Here is a 15,899-nt window from a genome sequence, read left to right on the forward strand (position 1 = left end):
GTGGTATTTTGAAGTCAGCAGTGATGGTGTTGTTTCTTTAGAAATGTATTCTGCAAATGGTGCCTCGATCAGTCAGCCCTTTAGTGTTATTGCAAAGGGGGTTGTGTTTCCTTTGACTCATTTATTATAGTGAGGCTTGGCACATTCCCCTGTGATCCAGTTGGTAAATGGGCCGAAGGTCTATCCGTGAGACTCTTATACCACAAGGCTCTCTCCCAGGTGTCCTTCCCTGATGAAGTGGGCTCTAAGGAGACCAGGTGGAACTTACCAGTTAATGCATGCTCAGATTTCTGTTACAAACATGCAGATCTGCTGCCTGTGAGTCATTTGCCTTTTCCACTTCAGTTTTCCTGTTGGCAAGATGAGGTAGTAGTTCTTTCTGTCCTTTAATTACAACTACATCTAATGGCAAAAAAATAAATTCTTGAATCACTTATGCTTTGGCACGTTGAAAGTAGTTGCTGGAGTCACTGATAGATATAAATAAATATTTATCTAAAAATGATCTAAAAGCCCAGTGGTTAAGAGAATGAAGTTACAGAGTTATCATCTAACCCAAGGCTGTTAGGAAGAAAGTTCCTCACAGCTCTTTGAGCCCTGAGACACCTTGGCTATCCAGGGCTGTCCTCTTGGCTCATGGCAAACCCTTGAAAAGCATATCATCTTATCGAAATGGTTTTTTTCTTCTGCTTAGGACTAGTGCTTGGCATCATGAGCCAACAACTAATATTCCAGTTTTCTTGAAATATGTTGTAAATCAGTTTTTGGGTTTTATTCAATTACTGCTTTTAAAAACAAAAGCACAGACTCCTGGAGCTGGCAAGGCCCAATAGATGCCATCTGCATGCAGAATGATCAATCGTGAGTCGTTCGTTAGAGGTCTTAGAGTCTGGTTCTTCCTGCTTCTTTTGCTGCCATTCGCATTTTGGGATGTCTTATATATGGCAAGGACTTTGCCGATCCTTCACATCAAAGACTCATGAAGCTTTAAGAGTGCTCTTGAGATAATAAATAAAAAAGGCACTTTGAAAAATATGAAGATAGTGACACCCAAGACAGCAGGGACCGGATCTGTCTCACTCCTGAGGATCCGCATCCCCAGAGTCAAGCACAGTGCTCATTTTTTGCTGATTGAAAGTGCAGTGCACAATATAACATAATTAATGTCAGGATTGATTTAAGAGACATCTAAACTCTCTAGTTTTGAAAATAAGATAGAATGTTATTTCGATGTAAAATACAAACTGATATTTAAGGGAACTTATTTTGTTTGGATTTGATTTAAAAGAAAGTTTTCCTGCTTATTAAAAAGATATGTTTTAGAATCTACCCGTAAATCTGGTTTTGAGCGTTCATTTTTAGTTCTTGGAAGCGTAGTCACTCCTAATGTGGAACACTTGAATGTGGTTTACATAGAACTCTGCGAAAGTAAAATCGTGTAGTGAGAATATGTTGCATTACTTGTATATGAACTTAAAATGCCAGTCATGTCCTAATTTTTAAGAATAAGACTTTAAATTCATGAGGGGAGAAAGAGAAGGAGAGAGTTTCTGTATTTTAATGATATGTTTGACCATTTTGAGATTATGTTTGATAGCAGATACACATTTGAAAAGTACCACTTATAAAATATAGTTCTATAATTAAAAACACTCCAGAGACCAGTTAAAGTGGATAGACACAGTAGATGATGTGCAAGGCAAGGTTCGATTTGTCCTTTCATAAAATGAATTTCAGCCGTGTCTTCTCTTTAGCACTTGTTGCTTTGTTTTTACATTCATGAGTCTGATGGGATGTTTTCAGGGGTTCTCAAATGGATAATTCAAAACATCACACAAAACAAAGTAATTTCCATAGTAATTTAGATTAATTCCCTTCCAGGTAAGTGAATCTTCTACTCTCTTAGTTAAATAGATTTTTTTTTTGGGGGGGGGTAATGAATGTGACTTTATTTGAAGACTGAAGTGTCACATTTCTCCTCTGCCCCCTAGGACATGAGAAACCTGAGGTTCGCACTGAAACAAGAAGGCCACAGCAGAAGAGATATGTTTGACACCCTCACGAAATACGCCTTCCCTCTGGCCCACAGTCTGGTAAATTCCAGGGTTCTCGTCAGCATCTGAACGTTCTCGGGTGTCCCCTCATTCTTAGACTCTCCACTGCACATCTTAGTGTGATGTGTACGCGAGGGTGTTTACCATAGATGACCGAAGTGTTCCCAGATGGAGTAGGCCACTCCTCTTCTGGTCTGAGCGAGATGACTCAACCCAGGCGACTGCAGTGTGGGCCTCGAGGTGCTCGGAGCCCCGCGTGGGCCTGGGAGCTTGACCTGAAACAGCTTGCGCCGTCCCACCCTGAGCATGCCCTCAGCTCTGGCTGGCCCTCTGCAAAAGGCATGAGGTAGTGAGGTGGGCCATGGGGGCCTCAGCGCCACACTGTGAAGCTACATCCCAGAGGTTGTTGCTCTTACCTTGGGAGCGAACGTGCAGCGCGTGTCAGAATTTTGTGGCACCAGTTATAAGTGAGCCTAAATGCCATTTGAGCGAATGCGCTTCTAAAATTCTGATACATTGTACAGATACTTCAGGCAGTTGCTGAATAAGGCAGGCTTACTTTTTTTTTTGAAGAATAACCCTTAAATGTCATTTGATGCCATGTAGTGCATATTTGGCAGGACAGACTTATGTGTGCATTTGATTATTTAAGTCTGTAATTTCATCCATAACAAGATGTGCGATGTGTCTACCTACAATTTTTTCTTCCTCTTCACCAAACTGTTTGAGTAATCTTAACATCATTTTACCATGTGATCAAAATAAAGCTTTCCAGACATCTTGCTCTTAAAACAATCTTTGTATTCTGCCTTGGTCTTGCCTTCTTTTATTCCATCCTTCCTTGCTTACATCTTCTTACCCCTCTCTTCCTCTGCTTGACTCCTGATAACAAATGTGGAGACAAACACCTGCTAAGGGCTAAGCAAGGGAATTATATATATATTTTATATAATGTATATAATATATAATATATACATAATTTACACACACTATTATTGCTAAGGGCTAAGCAAGGAAATTATATGTATATGATATTATATATGATATATATTATATATATCATAATATATATTATATATGATATATGTGATATATTATATATATCATATATAATATATGTGTGTGTACATATATAATATATATATATTATATATACATAATTTACACACACTATTATTTTAGGTATAGGATAAATATGCTGTTGGCTAGACTGACGGTGAGAAAGAGATCATCGAATAGAAGAACTGCTTTGTAATGTAGCTCTTCTTCCTATGGCCGTCTGTTAATTAATTAATTAATTTGCAATAAACGCCTCAGATTTTTTTTTTAGGAGACAAGACTTCTCTATGCGCAAATTTCGTCAGCAGTTGTTTCAGTTAAAGGAAATTCATGGTTGATAAAAAGGACAATTATACAAAGACTGCGGAGTTCTAGCAGGATATGAAGTACTCAGCATGAGTCATGTGTTGATTATAGATTCAAATGTAATGCTTAAAACAAATGCAGTGATATCATAGAGTTGAATACATTTTCAGCCTTTTCTCAGTTTTTGATTAAATATGTGATTTAAATGCTATCTCACTATTAACTTTTTAACTATAAGGATAAAAAGAGTTTTATGGGAACGCATCTTGGAAAATATTATGAAAGTGAGATGATAAGTCTGCTTCATGAAAATTAAGTCAGGGACAGTGTTCCGCCTTGGGTTTTACAAAAGTGGCCCTAAATTATCAGAAACATGAATAATGGCTCACAAGAGTTCGAAGAAGCTAAGGCCCAGTCTGACTCCTGTAAGATCTTTTTAGATTGCCCATCCTCCTTCTCTGTCATCTTCTGCCTCTTTTAGGGTTTACTCCCCTAAAAAAAAAGAAGTCAAGCGTCAGACCAGCTCTCCCCTAGACTAGTGTCCCATCTCTCACTTGAATCCAGACTTCTGGAAAGACTATTCTGGTCCGTCATCATCTCCAGTTCATTCATTCCTCCAATCCATTCAAGTATCTAGCTTTACTGCAGGTAACTTCTTGGAACTCAGGATCTCTTACTAGCCAAACCGAGCCCCTCGCTTCAATCTTCATTCTGTTTCTCTGTCCCTGGCATTCAACAGTTTTGACCACCCTCTGGCAAGTCTTGGTTTCGGCGTTCCTCTACCATCTTGACTATTCCTTCCCAGTCCACACCATCTCTGTCTTTTTCTTAAAGATAAACATCTCGTCAGTGGTGACTGTAAACCCTGTTCTCATGTTACTCCTTTGTCTTCATGGTTTCATATAGTCCCATAGCTTAAGCTGCCACTGCTTTACAGGTAATTTCTAAATCTAGTCTCGACATTGGCCTTAACTGAATCTAACAAGCCTAAGTCTTAAATATCTTCCTCTGGAAGTCCATGAGGATTACAAGCTCGTGTCTCCCTAACCTCTTCGCAGTTCACAAGACCTATTCTTCGGCCTACGCGTCCCTTAATTTAGATGAGCAACAGTTGCTCAGGTTCGAGAACTTGCTGTCAGCTTTCTTATTCTTCTCCCGTGGCCACATCAGTTCGAGTTCCAAATCCTATAGGTTCTATTTATTAGTAACTTATAAATATTTCTTCTCATTTCTACTTGTGCTTTCTAATTTAAACCATGCTTCCCAACTGACTTCTCTTCTTTCCATTTCCTCCCCTTCCAACATATTTTACACAATGCTGCCAGTTTTTTAAAGTTTAAGTGTATGATCATGTCACTCCGTGTCCTATTCCGCACAAAAACAATCCTCAGTGACTTCCATGGCTTACATCCTGTACTCCAAACTGACAGGGAACTATGTTCCTCTGGAGTACATAGAACTTTCTTGACTCAAAGTCTTTGGTTTTCCTATCCCATTCACCTACAGTCCCCTCGTCTCTTTAAAGCCCATCCTCCACCATCTTGCTCAGTCCTAGGTCCTTTTCCACGCCATGTGCATTCCCCTGATCAGAGCTCATCTCACCTCTCCTTCGTTTGACTTGGTCGGTCATTCTTGCAGAGTCTTATCTCAGTTTGCCTTATATAATAACTAGTAATTGCCCGTGCCCCCTGGTATGCTGTGAGCTTCTCAGGGTGGGGGATCAGCTTTTTTTTTTTTTTATCTCTCCAACCTCAGCATAATGACTTCTGCATGGAAACTGTATAATAATGGCTTTTTTATTGATCTGAGGTTTAGTAGAAAATGAAGGGGAAATCCATTACAGGGAAACGAATGAGATGGATATCAGTAGGTAGCACCAGAGCCTAAGATCCCAGGTCGCTGTCACTGGATTGGTCCACAGAGGGGTTGACTTCTCAAGTCTATGATACTTTGCCTTATTTTTCATTTCCATGCTAGGAATCCCTACTTTTTCCTTTAAGAAGTCAATAAAGTGACAAACTGGAGGAAAAAATGTCAACTGACTTGTTCACACAAAATTTTGGAAAATTACAGTCTCTGGGTTTTAACCACTAAAATTCATTTTTTTTTAAGTAGACACAGAAACAATATAAGATACAGACAAAAACAGACAAGCTACTGACATGGCTTCTGGAATATCAGTCACTGCTATTCAAGTGTTTCAGAAATCGAGTTCGTTTCAAAGTATTGTGTTGGGTGGTATCGGGGAGCAGTAGTGGCATCAGAGGAAGAGGAGTGCAGGGTGAACCATACTTGGTCTCATGCAGGGATGTGACAGAAGTGATATGGCAAACGTGTACAACCCCACCATAGGATAGTTTACATTCAGTGCTGTAAGAGAAATGCAGAGCAATCCATTCGGGATTCTCAGGAAGAAGAGAAGTCATCCAACCCAGATCGGAAAAGCCTGCATAGTCATTTAGGTTGGGCCTTGAAGGGTGGTCATTTCCAGTGGCTGACGATGGTGGAGGAAGTAGAATTTCAGGCAGAGGAAAGACCCCGCCCCTCAGCACAGCAGATGGAAAGCTGAGAGTGTTGCAGGGTGTTTATCAGGGTAGCCAGTGCTGTTGGCCTGGAGTGTAGGGAGGAGGAGGGACTCTGGGGTCATCCAGTGGGGAACCTCAGTAGCATAAGGAGTTTGTACTTTGGGAAGTAGCAGAGACCACCGAAGGTTTTGAAATAAGTGAGAGGACTGAATACAGTGTCACAGAATAGACAGGAGAAGAGCTCCTGATGCCCAGGAGGCGGGGTGAGAGGGCCAGGCGAGAGGTCCAGAGTGCTGAACTACGACACTGGTGGTCCTAAGGCCACATCTAGGCTGAAAAGCAGGTGTGTACGAGCGTGTGCGCGCACACACTTGGCATTGCTTCTCATTTCATTTCCCATCTGAAAATGAACTATTTGCTTTTAGTTAGACCACACCCCACAGATTTGCTTTCATCTCTAAGCATTCTCATTCACTTTGCTGGCTCCTTTTCTACCTTCACCCCCTACAAGCTGCAGAGGGCCAAGGGCAGAGAGGCTTAAGGGATGGTTGTGAGTGTGTGATGCTGCGAGAGTCGGGGAGAATCCTTTAGATTGGATGATTGTGAGCACTCTGGCGACCAGACCCCCTAACTGAACTGCTTGAGGTGGGGGCCTTTCCTTCGTGTCCCTGGTGTCCAGTACAGTGCCTGGCATATATTTGTTGAACTTCTTTGAATCTGGAAAATGACCTGAGTGGAGGGGACAGAAGCCAGTGTGTCAGGGTTTAAAGAGAGAATAGGTGGTGTTTAAAGGAAAAAGTGGTGGTAGCAGCCAGGTTGAGGAAAGAAGCGTGTTTTTTTTTAAGAATCTGAGAGAGATGAATGAATATATTTGTGGGTAGGGGAAGGGAGTCTTGCCTCTTTTCAAGGCAAAAAAGAGAAGGGATCCTTTCTTGAGCAGGATCCTGGGGAAGGCAGAGGGGGATGGGCTTACACCAAGTTTGCCGGGTAGTTGGAAAGGAGAAGGGACAATTATTCCTCTGAGACAGGAGGGGAAGAAAAGTTTCCAAACTGCCACAGTAGGGAATGCGAGAGTGTGCCAAAAAGGGATTTCCTGGAAGCGTAATCTAAGCCTGATTGCATTGAACAATACAAAAGGCCCTGCTTGAAAAATATCACTTTGTTAATATTATTGAAACCATTCAATCAGCTGTAAATTATCTCAGTGGTTTTTATTAGCATTTGAAATCAGAAGCGAGCTTGCTGTCATACACATGCACTAGTATCTGGAAGCCAAGAGATGTGGGTTCTGAATCCAGCCGTGGGGTGAATAGTGTATGAGTGGGCTTTTTTCTTCCAGACCACCCCTTTGGCTCTCTCTTGCCTCCTTCCCCATTAGTATTTTCACCACTCAGTGTGTTCATGTTGGGATTTAAACTTTGAATTGAACTTGAGCAGCTTAGCCACACAGAGTCGACCTCAAACCATTAAGTTGATTGTTTTTGCATTCTGTCAATCCAGGAAGGCTTAAAAATTGTTTAGATAACATTTTCTACTGCAGCGAAAACACTTAATTTCTTGTTTGATTTTTGCTTAGTTTCTCAAGCCGTATTGTACCTCAATACTAAGTCTGAGTAAATGATACATTTTTATAATAAGAAATGTGACAATGCTTCTGATATTATCATAAGTTTTTAAAGGCAGGAACATAAATCGAATATGGGGGAATAGAGCCTGATAGTGCTATAGAAAAATAGGATTTGATTGTTGGGGTGGTACGTTCAATGCCAAAGTTCCTCCTTCATTGATTTCTTTTTGTTTGTTTGTTTGCTCATTTTTTACTCAGATGAGATAATCACAGATAATATAAATTTCGGGTGAGTTGTTTTAAAAACTGAATCCTAGCCTATTTTCATCATGAAGTCAGTTTACTAGGTTTCAACCAGCATTTTAAAATGGAATAGGAGAGAAAAAATTAAGAGCATGTCACTCAATATGGATAAGTATGGTTCCGTGAAACATTTCTGTCACTTATCTATATGTGGGTGCATACGTCTGGGTCATGATGTGAAGTGTATAGCTTTCTGTTAAGCATGGTCAAGCTCAGTGGTCTCCAACCTTTTTGGCACCAGGGACCGGTGCTCCTGTGAGATCTAACGCATGATGATCTGAGGCAGAGCCGAGACGGTGACGTGGCTGCAAATACTGTGATGTTTCTCTCACCTCTTGCCATGTGGCCCAGTTCCTAACAGGCCACGGACTAGTATTGGTCCATGACCTGGAGTTTGAGGACCCCTGGCCTAGAAGGTTTGCAAAATAGTTTTAGATAATAGTAGAATATGTAGAATGAAATGCATTTTCAGTTAATTTAGACATTAATAAATCCCTTCAGTCTATTTTTACAGCTATAGGCACGAATACATTTTCCTGAATTTTGTCTAAGTGAAGGGCTTGAGTTTGTGACTGAACTCATGAGACGTAGCCTCACATGAGGGAAGTGTAGAGCTAGAAGAAATAGAGCCAGAGACCCGGCTGCCAGGTTTTCTTCTGCTGGAGCTGAGGGAGGCCCAGTGAAAAAAACCTGTCTGCAGGGCCCTTCTGATGTGTGGTTCTGAGTCCTGCCATAGAACCAGTGGCCCATGTCTGAATCTAGCTCAGTCACTTACCTCTTTGGTGACTTTGAAAGTCACATAACACGCACTTTAGTATTCTCATCTGTAATGGATATAACAGTTTCAACCCCATAGGGTTTTTGTCAGGATTAAATGTAAGGTGTGTATAACAGTGTCTGACATGCAATAAGTGCCCCGAAAATGTCAGCTGTTCTGTTAATAGCGTGCCATTTTCCCAGCAGGCGCAAAGAATAAAGGATGATTATCCCAACACACTTTTTTTCCCCAGGAATATTAATAAACTAATTGTGATTATATGTGGGACTCTTTAGGCCCTTTTAAAAGAAAGATGCTATATTTATAAAGGTCAGTAAGTAACCTTATTAACAAACCATTGGTTGTACCTTGATAAAGGATTAGTTGAAACTCTTAAATTTCAGAGCATTATATTCAGAAAGCATCTTAACTAGAATTGTGAAAGATGGGCAGCAGTGACATGTAAACAGAATTCTTCAGACACTATTTTCCATTTCTTTCTTTTCATGTTTTGACCCCGAGCCGGCCTGCTGCTTTCAGGGTGGCATGGCTCATTGAGATCTGTGTTCCAGCGCTTTTGCAGTTTTCTGTACCATTCTAGATCAAGCATCTTCAGCATTACAGTATCTCCTACTTGTTATTCTACGAGGTGAATCGCAGTCATATAGCCGCAAAGTTTTTTGGCGTTTTTATTTTGTTGTCGTTTTGCTAAATTTGACCTTCTTATGGGTGGCAGAAATAGGCACAGGAGACGACTAGCTGGCTGTGATTTCAAGAGAGAAGCAACTGGGTTGCAAGGCCTTTTCCGTGGAGACTAGCAGCCTTCCGTGACTCATGGCAGAGTGCTTTGTATGCAGAGACTGGGAGCAGTGTCTTCGGAACAGCAGCACCTTTGAGCGGACAGCCCATCTCCATTCGCAGGTGTTGGTTGCTGCTGCATTTTCTTTTCACAACCTTTTGCTTATTTCTTTTTGCGTAGCTTCGGTGAACCACATCAAACCTCGTCGTACGGCCTAAGCACTGTACCATCTCCACCTCGTGTCTTCTCTTCTTCTACTCCACTTCTGCCTGCTTTTTCCAATAATGACATAAAAATTACACTAAAGTGGGTTAAGGAGGTGTACATCTTTTTTGATCATTTCAATGAGTAGTACATGCGATTCTACAAGTAGAGAATTAAGCACATAGAGTACTTTTCCCTGTGCCTTCCTTTTTTAGTTCAGAAATGGGGACATTTTTATAAATGGCTTTGAGGTTTTAAATCAGACCGAAATGTAGTGGTCTCTTACTTTGTAGGCCAATTACAGAATTAGTAGATAAAAGAGAATAGCTCATTTTCAGATGGGCATTGAAATAAGAAGCAATGCTGTACGCTCACTTACACGCACACACACCCTGCTTTTCAGCCTCGATGTGGCCTTAGGACTGAAGTATGTCTTAGTTCTCTATTTTCTGTTTGACCAGACTTTTTTTTTCTTGAATAAACAATCATCTTGGCTAATTGAGGGTCGAATCATGCTTCTAAATCTCCTCCCTTCCTGCTTCCTTCAAGACTTGGCCCTCTTCTCTTTTTGTCTCTGTGTCTGTCTGTCTGTCTGTCCGCCTCCCTCCTGCCCTCACTGCCCCTAGCCTTTCAGTAACAACGGCCTCCTCGCTTCTTCTCCCTTCTCCCCCGTCTCCTGGAGCTGTGGTCCCAGCTGGGCTATCCCCTGAAGCAGAACGTTCACTGCCTGCCTGCACCCCGTCAGCAGCCACTCACTTCAGGACCCATCGTCCCACTGCTCACCACTCCCACTCTCTCGAAAGGTAAAAGCCAATGCACTGCTCTTGTTGTCTGCATTCCTGTTAGCAGTCACTCTCTGGCTTCTGAGTGTGTATTCCTCCCTAGCCAGCTCATTAGCGCATTTTTTTTGGTAGACATAAATGCTTTTATTGTTAAAAAAAATAAAAATCGAAAAGAAAAGGCAAGATTTAAGAAACTAAAAAGGGAAAAGAACAAAACGAATCGAAAGAAAATGTGAGGAAAATTTGTAAATAGCAGTACAGGGTGAAATTAATTCAAGAGAAAAGACAAAGTCAACAAATAACACATAAAATATAAATAATAGTAAAACATAAATTTCTTAGAAAAAACACAAAATATCAAACTACTAGTAAGTCTTATTAAGAAAATAATAATGTAGAATTTTAGAAATAAGAAAAGTGAAATAATACACATTGAAGTAGTTAAAAGTGTAAAAGAGCCACTTCTGTTTTTATTTAAAAAAATCAATGTAAAATACGCTTAAAGAAAACTTTCAGTGTGATAAAGACTATTGAACACAATAGCAAACAATAAAATTAACAGCGAAGCTTTCAGAACATTAACAATAAAATCAGAAAAAAAATAACGACTACTACTGCTACTATTAGTCAGCATTGTTTTTGCAATTCTGAGTAATGCAGTAAGACATAGTAATGGCATAAGCAGTACAACTTTTTAGTAGAATAGGAAATTTGGCATCATTCATAGGTGACACCGTAGAATACTAGAAGTTCTAAGAAAAGCAAAATAATACACTAAAAGACTAGTGAGTGTGCTGGATAAAAGAGTCAATAATCAGTATAAACGTAAAGTCAAAACAAAAACATATCCTATATACTCTATTTACAGACTTAGTGAACCTATGCAAACAAAGAAACAAAAAACCTTTGAGCAACCAATAAATGCACCTTTAAAAAAGATCAAGTGAGAAGGTAAATATACATAACACAATGCCTCGCACGTATAGGAGCCTTCATTAGTGCGTTTTTTAAAAAAGGTCTGTTTTAAACAGCATTTTTAGACGTTTTCAGTGGATGTCATAGAGCACATAGACCATTATGCTTCTAGACACCCCTTCCTGTGGTTCCTGAGACCTAAATCCTCCAGCCCGCCTACCCCTCTCACTTCTTTTCTTGTTTCTCTGCTTTCTTCTGCTGTCTGTGTTTCCTAGAAAAGTCCATTCTCCGCCTCCTTCTTGCTCTAAACTCCCCCCTCAGCAATCTCTCTCACTCTCGTGTCTACCAGCATTGCCTTTCTGAGCGTGACTGCCAAATCCATAGCTTCATATTTCCCTTCAGCTACTATATAACTTCAACTGACACCTACAAGTTTGTTTAAAATGGATCTGTCATCTTTCCCCCAAACGTACTCCTCTGCTCCCAGTTTCTCTGGTGGTATGTCCCCTCTCCTCCTTGTCCTCCTCCTCCTCTTCCTCCTCCTAAATCAAAGCTATCAGAAGATTTCCATTACCTTGACATTGACTCTATCTGGGGGATTCTTCTTCCTCAGACTTTCCTCTTTTTTCTTCTTAGCTGTTGGGATGATGTTTTCCTACCTCTGTTCTCTTTTCCAGTCTGCCCCACATGTGCCTTCTGTCAGATTGACCTCCTAGGATACAGCACCGAACGTCTCGTTCCTTTGCCCCCAAAACTTAAGTGGTTCTTGCCTCTCTGTCAGTGTAAATGTGAACCTCTGTCTCCTTCACAGTGCAGCCCCACCTCCCAACAGGCTCCTTTTTTTTAACCCTTCCTGTACTCTGGTGGTGAGACTAAGGTGTTTGCTGATGGCCACATATTCTCTGAGTCTGGCTTCCGTTTGTGGCTTTTTATCATCATCATTGTCATCATGGCCAAAGTTGTCTTATCCTGCCAGGCTCATCTGTCCAGAAGTAACCTCGGCCTTCTCTGGAGCCCCGTACTGCTTTATGTATTCTGTTCATGGCATTTGCCACTTTCCTCTTTACACGATCAATAATTGTCTTCCCCTCATCTCTCTCCTTTTGAGAGTTCCTAACTCCTTAAAGACGGTGGCTGTGTCTTACTAATTTTTTCTCCAGTGATACTTTGTTGGCCCTTGGTGTTTGTTGAGTGAATATGCTAACATCAGTAGAGTGAATGAATAGGAACTAGCAGCAACCAAGTCATCAATAAGAATATTCTGCTCTTTAGAAAGGTCACTTATTCAACGAGCATTTGCTTTAAAAATTTTAAAATAGCTAGTATATGCCCATGATTGAAAATTCGAGAGGGATAAAAGGGTATTGTCATAGACCGAATGTCTGTGTTTCCCCAAAATCATATGTTGAAACCCCAATCTTCAATGTCATAGTATTTGGAAGAGGGGCCTTTGGGAGGTGATTAGGTCATGGTGCATAGTCCATGATGGGATTAGTGCCATTTTATAAGATGAGGAAGTGCCCTTGTGGAAGAGTTCAATCTCTCCACCGTCCGATGTATGGCAAGAAGGCTACCCTCTGTAAAGTGGGAAGCAGGCCCTCACCAGGATGCTACCGTGCTGTCATTCCGATCTAGGACTTCTGGCTCCTAGAACCATGAGAAATAAATGTTTTTCGTTTTAAACCAGTCAGTCTGTGGGATCTTTAGTTAGAGCAGCCTGGACTAAGACAGGTGCACAGTAAAAGTACCTCCCTCCCTCCCAGTACCTTTCGTCCACCCCATTCCTCTCCTCAGAGACAACTAGTGTGTTCACCCTGTTCCTTTCCACCCAATGATAGTTTAGACCTCTGCAGGCATCTCGGTACTTACATACCCTTTTCCAGTTCTCCAGTAGGTAGTGCCTAACGAGTGGGCGTCTTCCCTCTATTTATGACTGCTCTGTTGACTGCCCCCCACTTTATCTATTTTGTCCTCTGTTGATGCATATTGAGATTGTTTCCAATCATTTGCTTTTCTACACACTACTGCAGTGGATAACCTTGCATATACATCATTTTGTATGGGTTCACATGTATCGTAGGATAAATTCTTAAAAGTAGAATTATATTGCTAAGTTCTCTTTTATGAGAGATGGACTGGCTTTCACTCCCACACACAGTGTCAGAGTGCCCGTTTCCAGACATCCTCCCAACTATATTAGTTTCTATAGCTGCCGTAACAAATCACCACAAACTCAGTGCCTTATAAAAATGGAAGTCCTGGAGGTAGGAAATCCAAAAAGGGTCTCACTGGGCTAAAATCAGGGCATCCACAGGACTGCGTTTCTTCTGGAGACTGTAGGGGAGAATTTGTTCTTCGCATTTCCAGCTTCCAGAGGCCACTATGTTCCTTGGCTTGTGGCCTCTGCCTCCATCTTCAGAGCCAGCAAGAGTGGGTCAAATTCTTTCAGTCACTCTGACTTTGCTTCCATCATCACATCTCCTCCTCTGCTTCTGATCCTTCCGCCTCCTCCTTCCACCTCTGAGGACCTCTGTGATTACATTAGGCTCGCTTGGAAAATCAGGGTAATCTCCCTGTCTCAAAATCAGTTGCTTAGCAATCTTAATGCCATCTGCAACCTTAGTTCCTCTTCGCCATGTATGGTAACATAACACAGGTCCCATCGATTAGGATATGGACGTCTTCGAAGGCCATTATTCTGCCTATCACACAATCCCGGTATACTTTCTAATTTTTTTTTTGATCTTTGCTAAGCTAATAGGTGAAAACATAGATGCATAGTTTTATTTTATACTTGTCTTATTTGGTTGAAATGGAATCTCTTTTAGTTTGAGCTATTAGTATTTCTATTTTTACATTCTCTGTATCTTCTGCCCATTTTTCTTTTGGGATTTTGACCTTTTTCTTGTTAGTTGTAGGAACTCTTTACGTAGTAGTGATGCTGACTTACAGGTTGCAAATATTTTTCCCATATATACCTTTTGACTTTTGTTATGGTTGCTTTTGCTATGAAGAATTTTTAAAAATATTTATTTGGGAGAATTTATCATTTTTTCTTCTGGGGTGTGTGTGTGTGTGTGTGTGTGTGTGTGTGTGTGCGTGTGCTCACACGCATGCTCACACACATGCATATGTGAGTGGGCATCCCTAAGACCAGCCCAGGTTCGATAATTCATTAGGAGAACTCACAGGACTCAGCATATAGTCGTACTCACAAGTGTGATTTATTGCAGCAAAAAGAAATGTCACATGCGGTGCAGTCTGAGGGGAACCAGGCATGCGCTTCCGGGGTCCCGTCCTAGCGGAGTGTCACAGGATGCACTTAATTTCCCCAGCAATGAATTGTGACAACACTAAGTGCCCAGGGTTTTTATTGGGGGCTGGTCACTTAGGCAGCCTCTGACTACCACGTGCCAAAATTCTAGACTTCCAGAAAGAAAGCAGGGCTTCAGCATAAAATTGTTGAGCACCGTAAACCACTTTCACCAGTTAGGGAATGGTGAGAACTCTCCCAAAATCCAGGTCCCCAGAGGCCAGTCAAGGGTCAACCATGCGAGCAGGCCTTTTGAACTTGAACAGTCTCAGACCTGCTAGATTGCTCTTGTCTGCACACTTTTAAAAAATAACTTCTGGGTTTTACATCCCAGATAGGAAGGTCTTCCCCACTCAGAGCTATAAAAGAATTATCCCACATTTCTCTAACACTGTAATTTCTTTTTGAAAATTTGAAATTTATTTAGGGTTACCGTGTAAGGTATGGATCCAACACTTTCATCCCCTATTGTTGCGACACCATTTGTGGACCGATTTGAAATACCACCTTTATCACACACCAGTTCCTCTATATATTTGGTTTTATTTCTGAACGTTTCTTTTCTTGCGTCAATCACTCTTCACACACCAGTAACACTCTCAGTTAACTATTGAAGCTTTATAAGCTGTAATGTCTGGGAGGTCCAGCCTCTCCTTGCTTCTTTTTCATTCCTTTCTTCCCTATTTTTTGCTCAATAGACATTTACAGAATGCCTACCCCCTGGCAAGGCACAGGGAGCCAGTACCACTCCCTGTACCCAAGGAGCACAGTTTTCCTGGGTGATGTGGACAGAGATGCATATGATACAGATGCATATGGGTAGGATGTTAAGGGAGTAGAAACTAAGGGATGCTTCCTAGAGGAGGCAAATCCTGAAAGGCGAGGAGTGCTGGCCAGGCAGAAGCCGATATGGCAGACTGCAGGAACAGTATGAGCAGATGCGAGGAGGCCAGACACAGGCTGGACCCGAATGTGAGTCGGTGTCTGGAGTTGGTGTGCACGTGGGTATAGCAGTGAGAGATGGTGCCGAAGGGGAAAGCTGGGCCAAAGCCTCCAGAGCCCCACATGCCCCACCAAGGAGTTTTGCTTTTTATCTGAAGTTGAGGGGGGTTTAAGAAAGAAAGTGACATGATTCAGTTTCTATTTCAAAAAGATTGCTTGTGCTGCAGCATGCGGAGTGGATAGAGTCGGGCAGGAGAACATTTCAGAGGATGGTTTGATCACCTAGGTGTATGACAATGAGGGCTTGAAGTAGGGCAATGGACAGGAGAGAATGGACTTGAGAAAGATCTAGCAGGTAAGATCAGTACAATTG

The 15,899-nt window shown here is 41.5% G+C and overlaps 1 protein-coding gene across 6 annotated transcripts in view; it reads left to right on the forward strand.

Moving 5' to 3' along the window:
• Positions 1–15,899, forward strand: part of MTM1 (myotubularin 1) — a 90,658-nt gene that overhangs the window by 41,368 nt on the left and 33,391 nt on the right. For all 6 annotated transcript variants that reach the window (XM_016123687.2, XM_016123689.2, XM_016123690.2 and 3 more), the window contains one exon: positions 1,992–2,093. In XM_016123687.2, coding sequence (XP_015979173.1) covers positions 1,992–2,093 — 102 coding nt within the window. The remainder of the gene's footprint in view (positions 1–1,991; positions 2,094–15,899) is intronic.

Source organism: Rousettus aegyptiacus, unplaced genomic scaffold (assembly GCF_014176215.1).
Source record: "Rousettus aegyptiacus isolate mRouAeg1 unplaced genomic scaffold, mRouAeg1.p scaffold_m13_p_9, whole genome shotgun sequence".
NCBI classification, from domain to species: domain Eukaryota; kingdom Metazoa; phylum Chordata; class Mammalia; order Chiroptera; family Pteropodidae; genus Rousettus; species Rousettus aegyptiacus.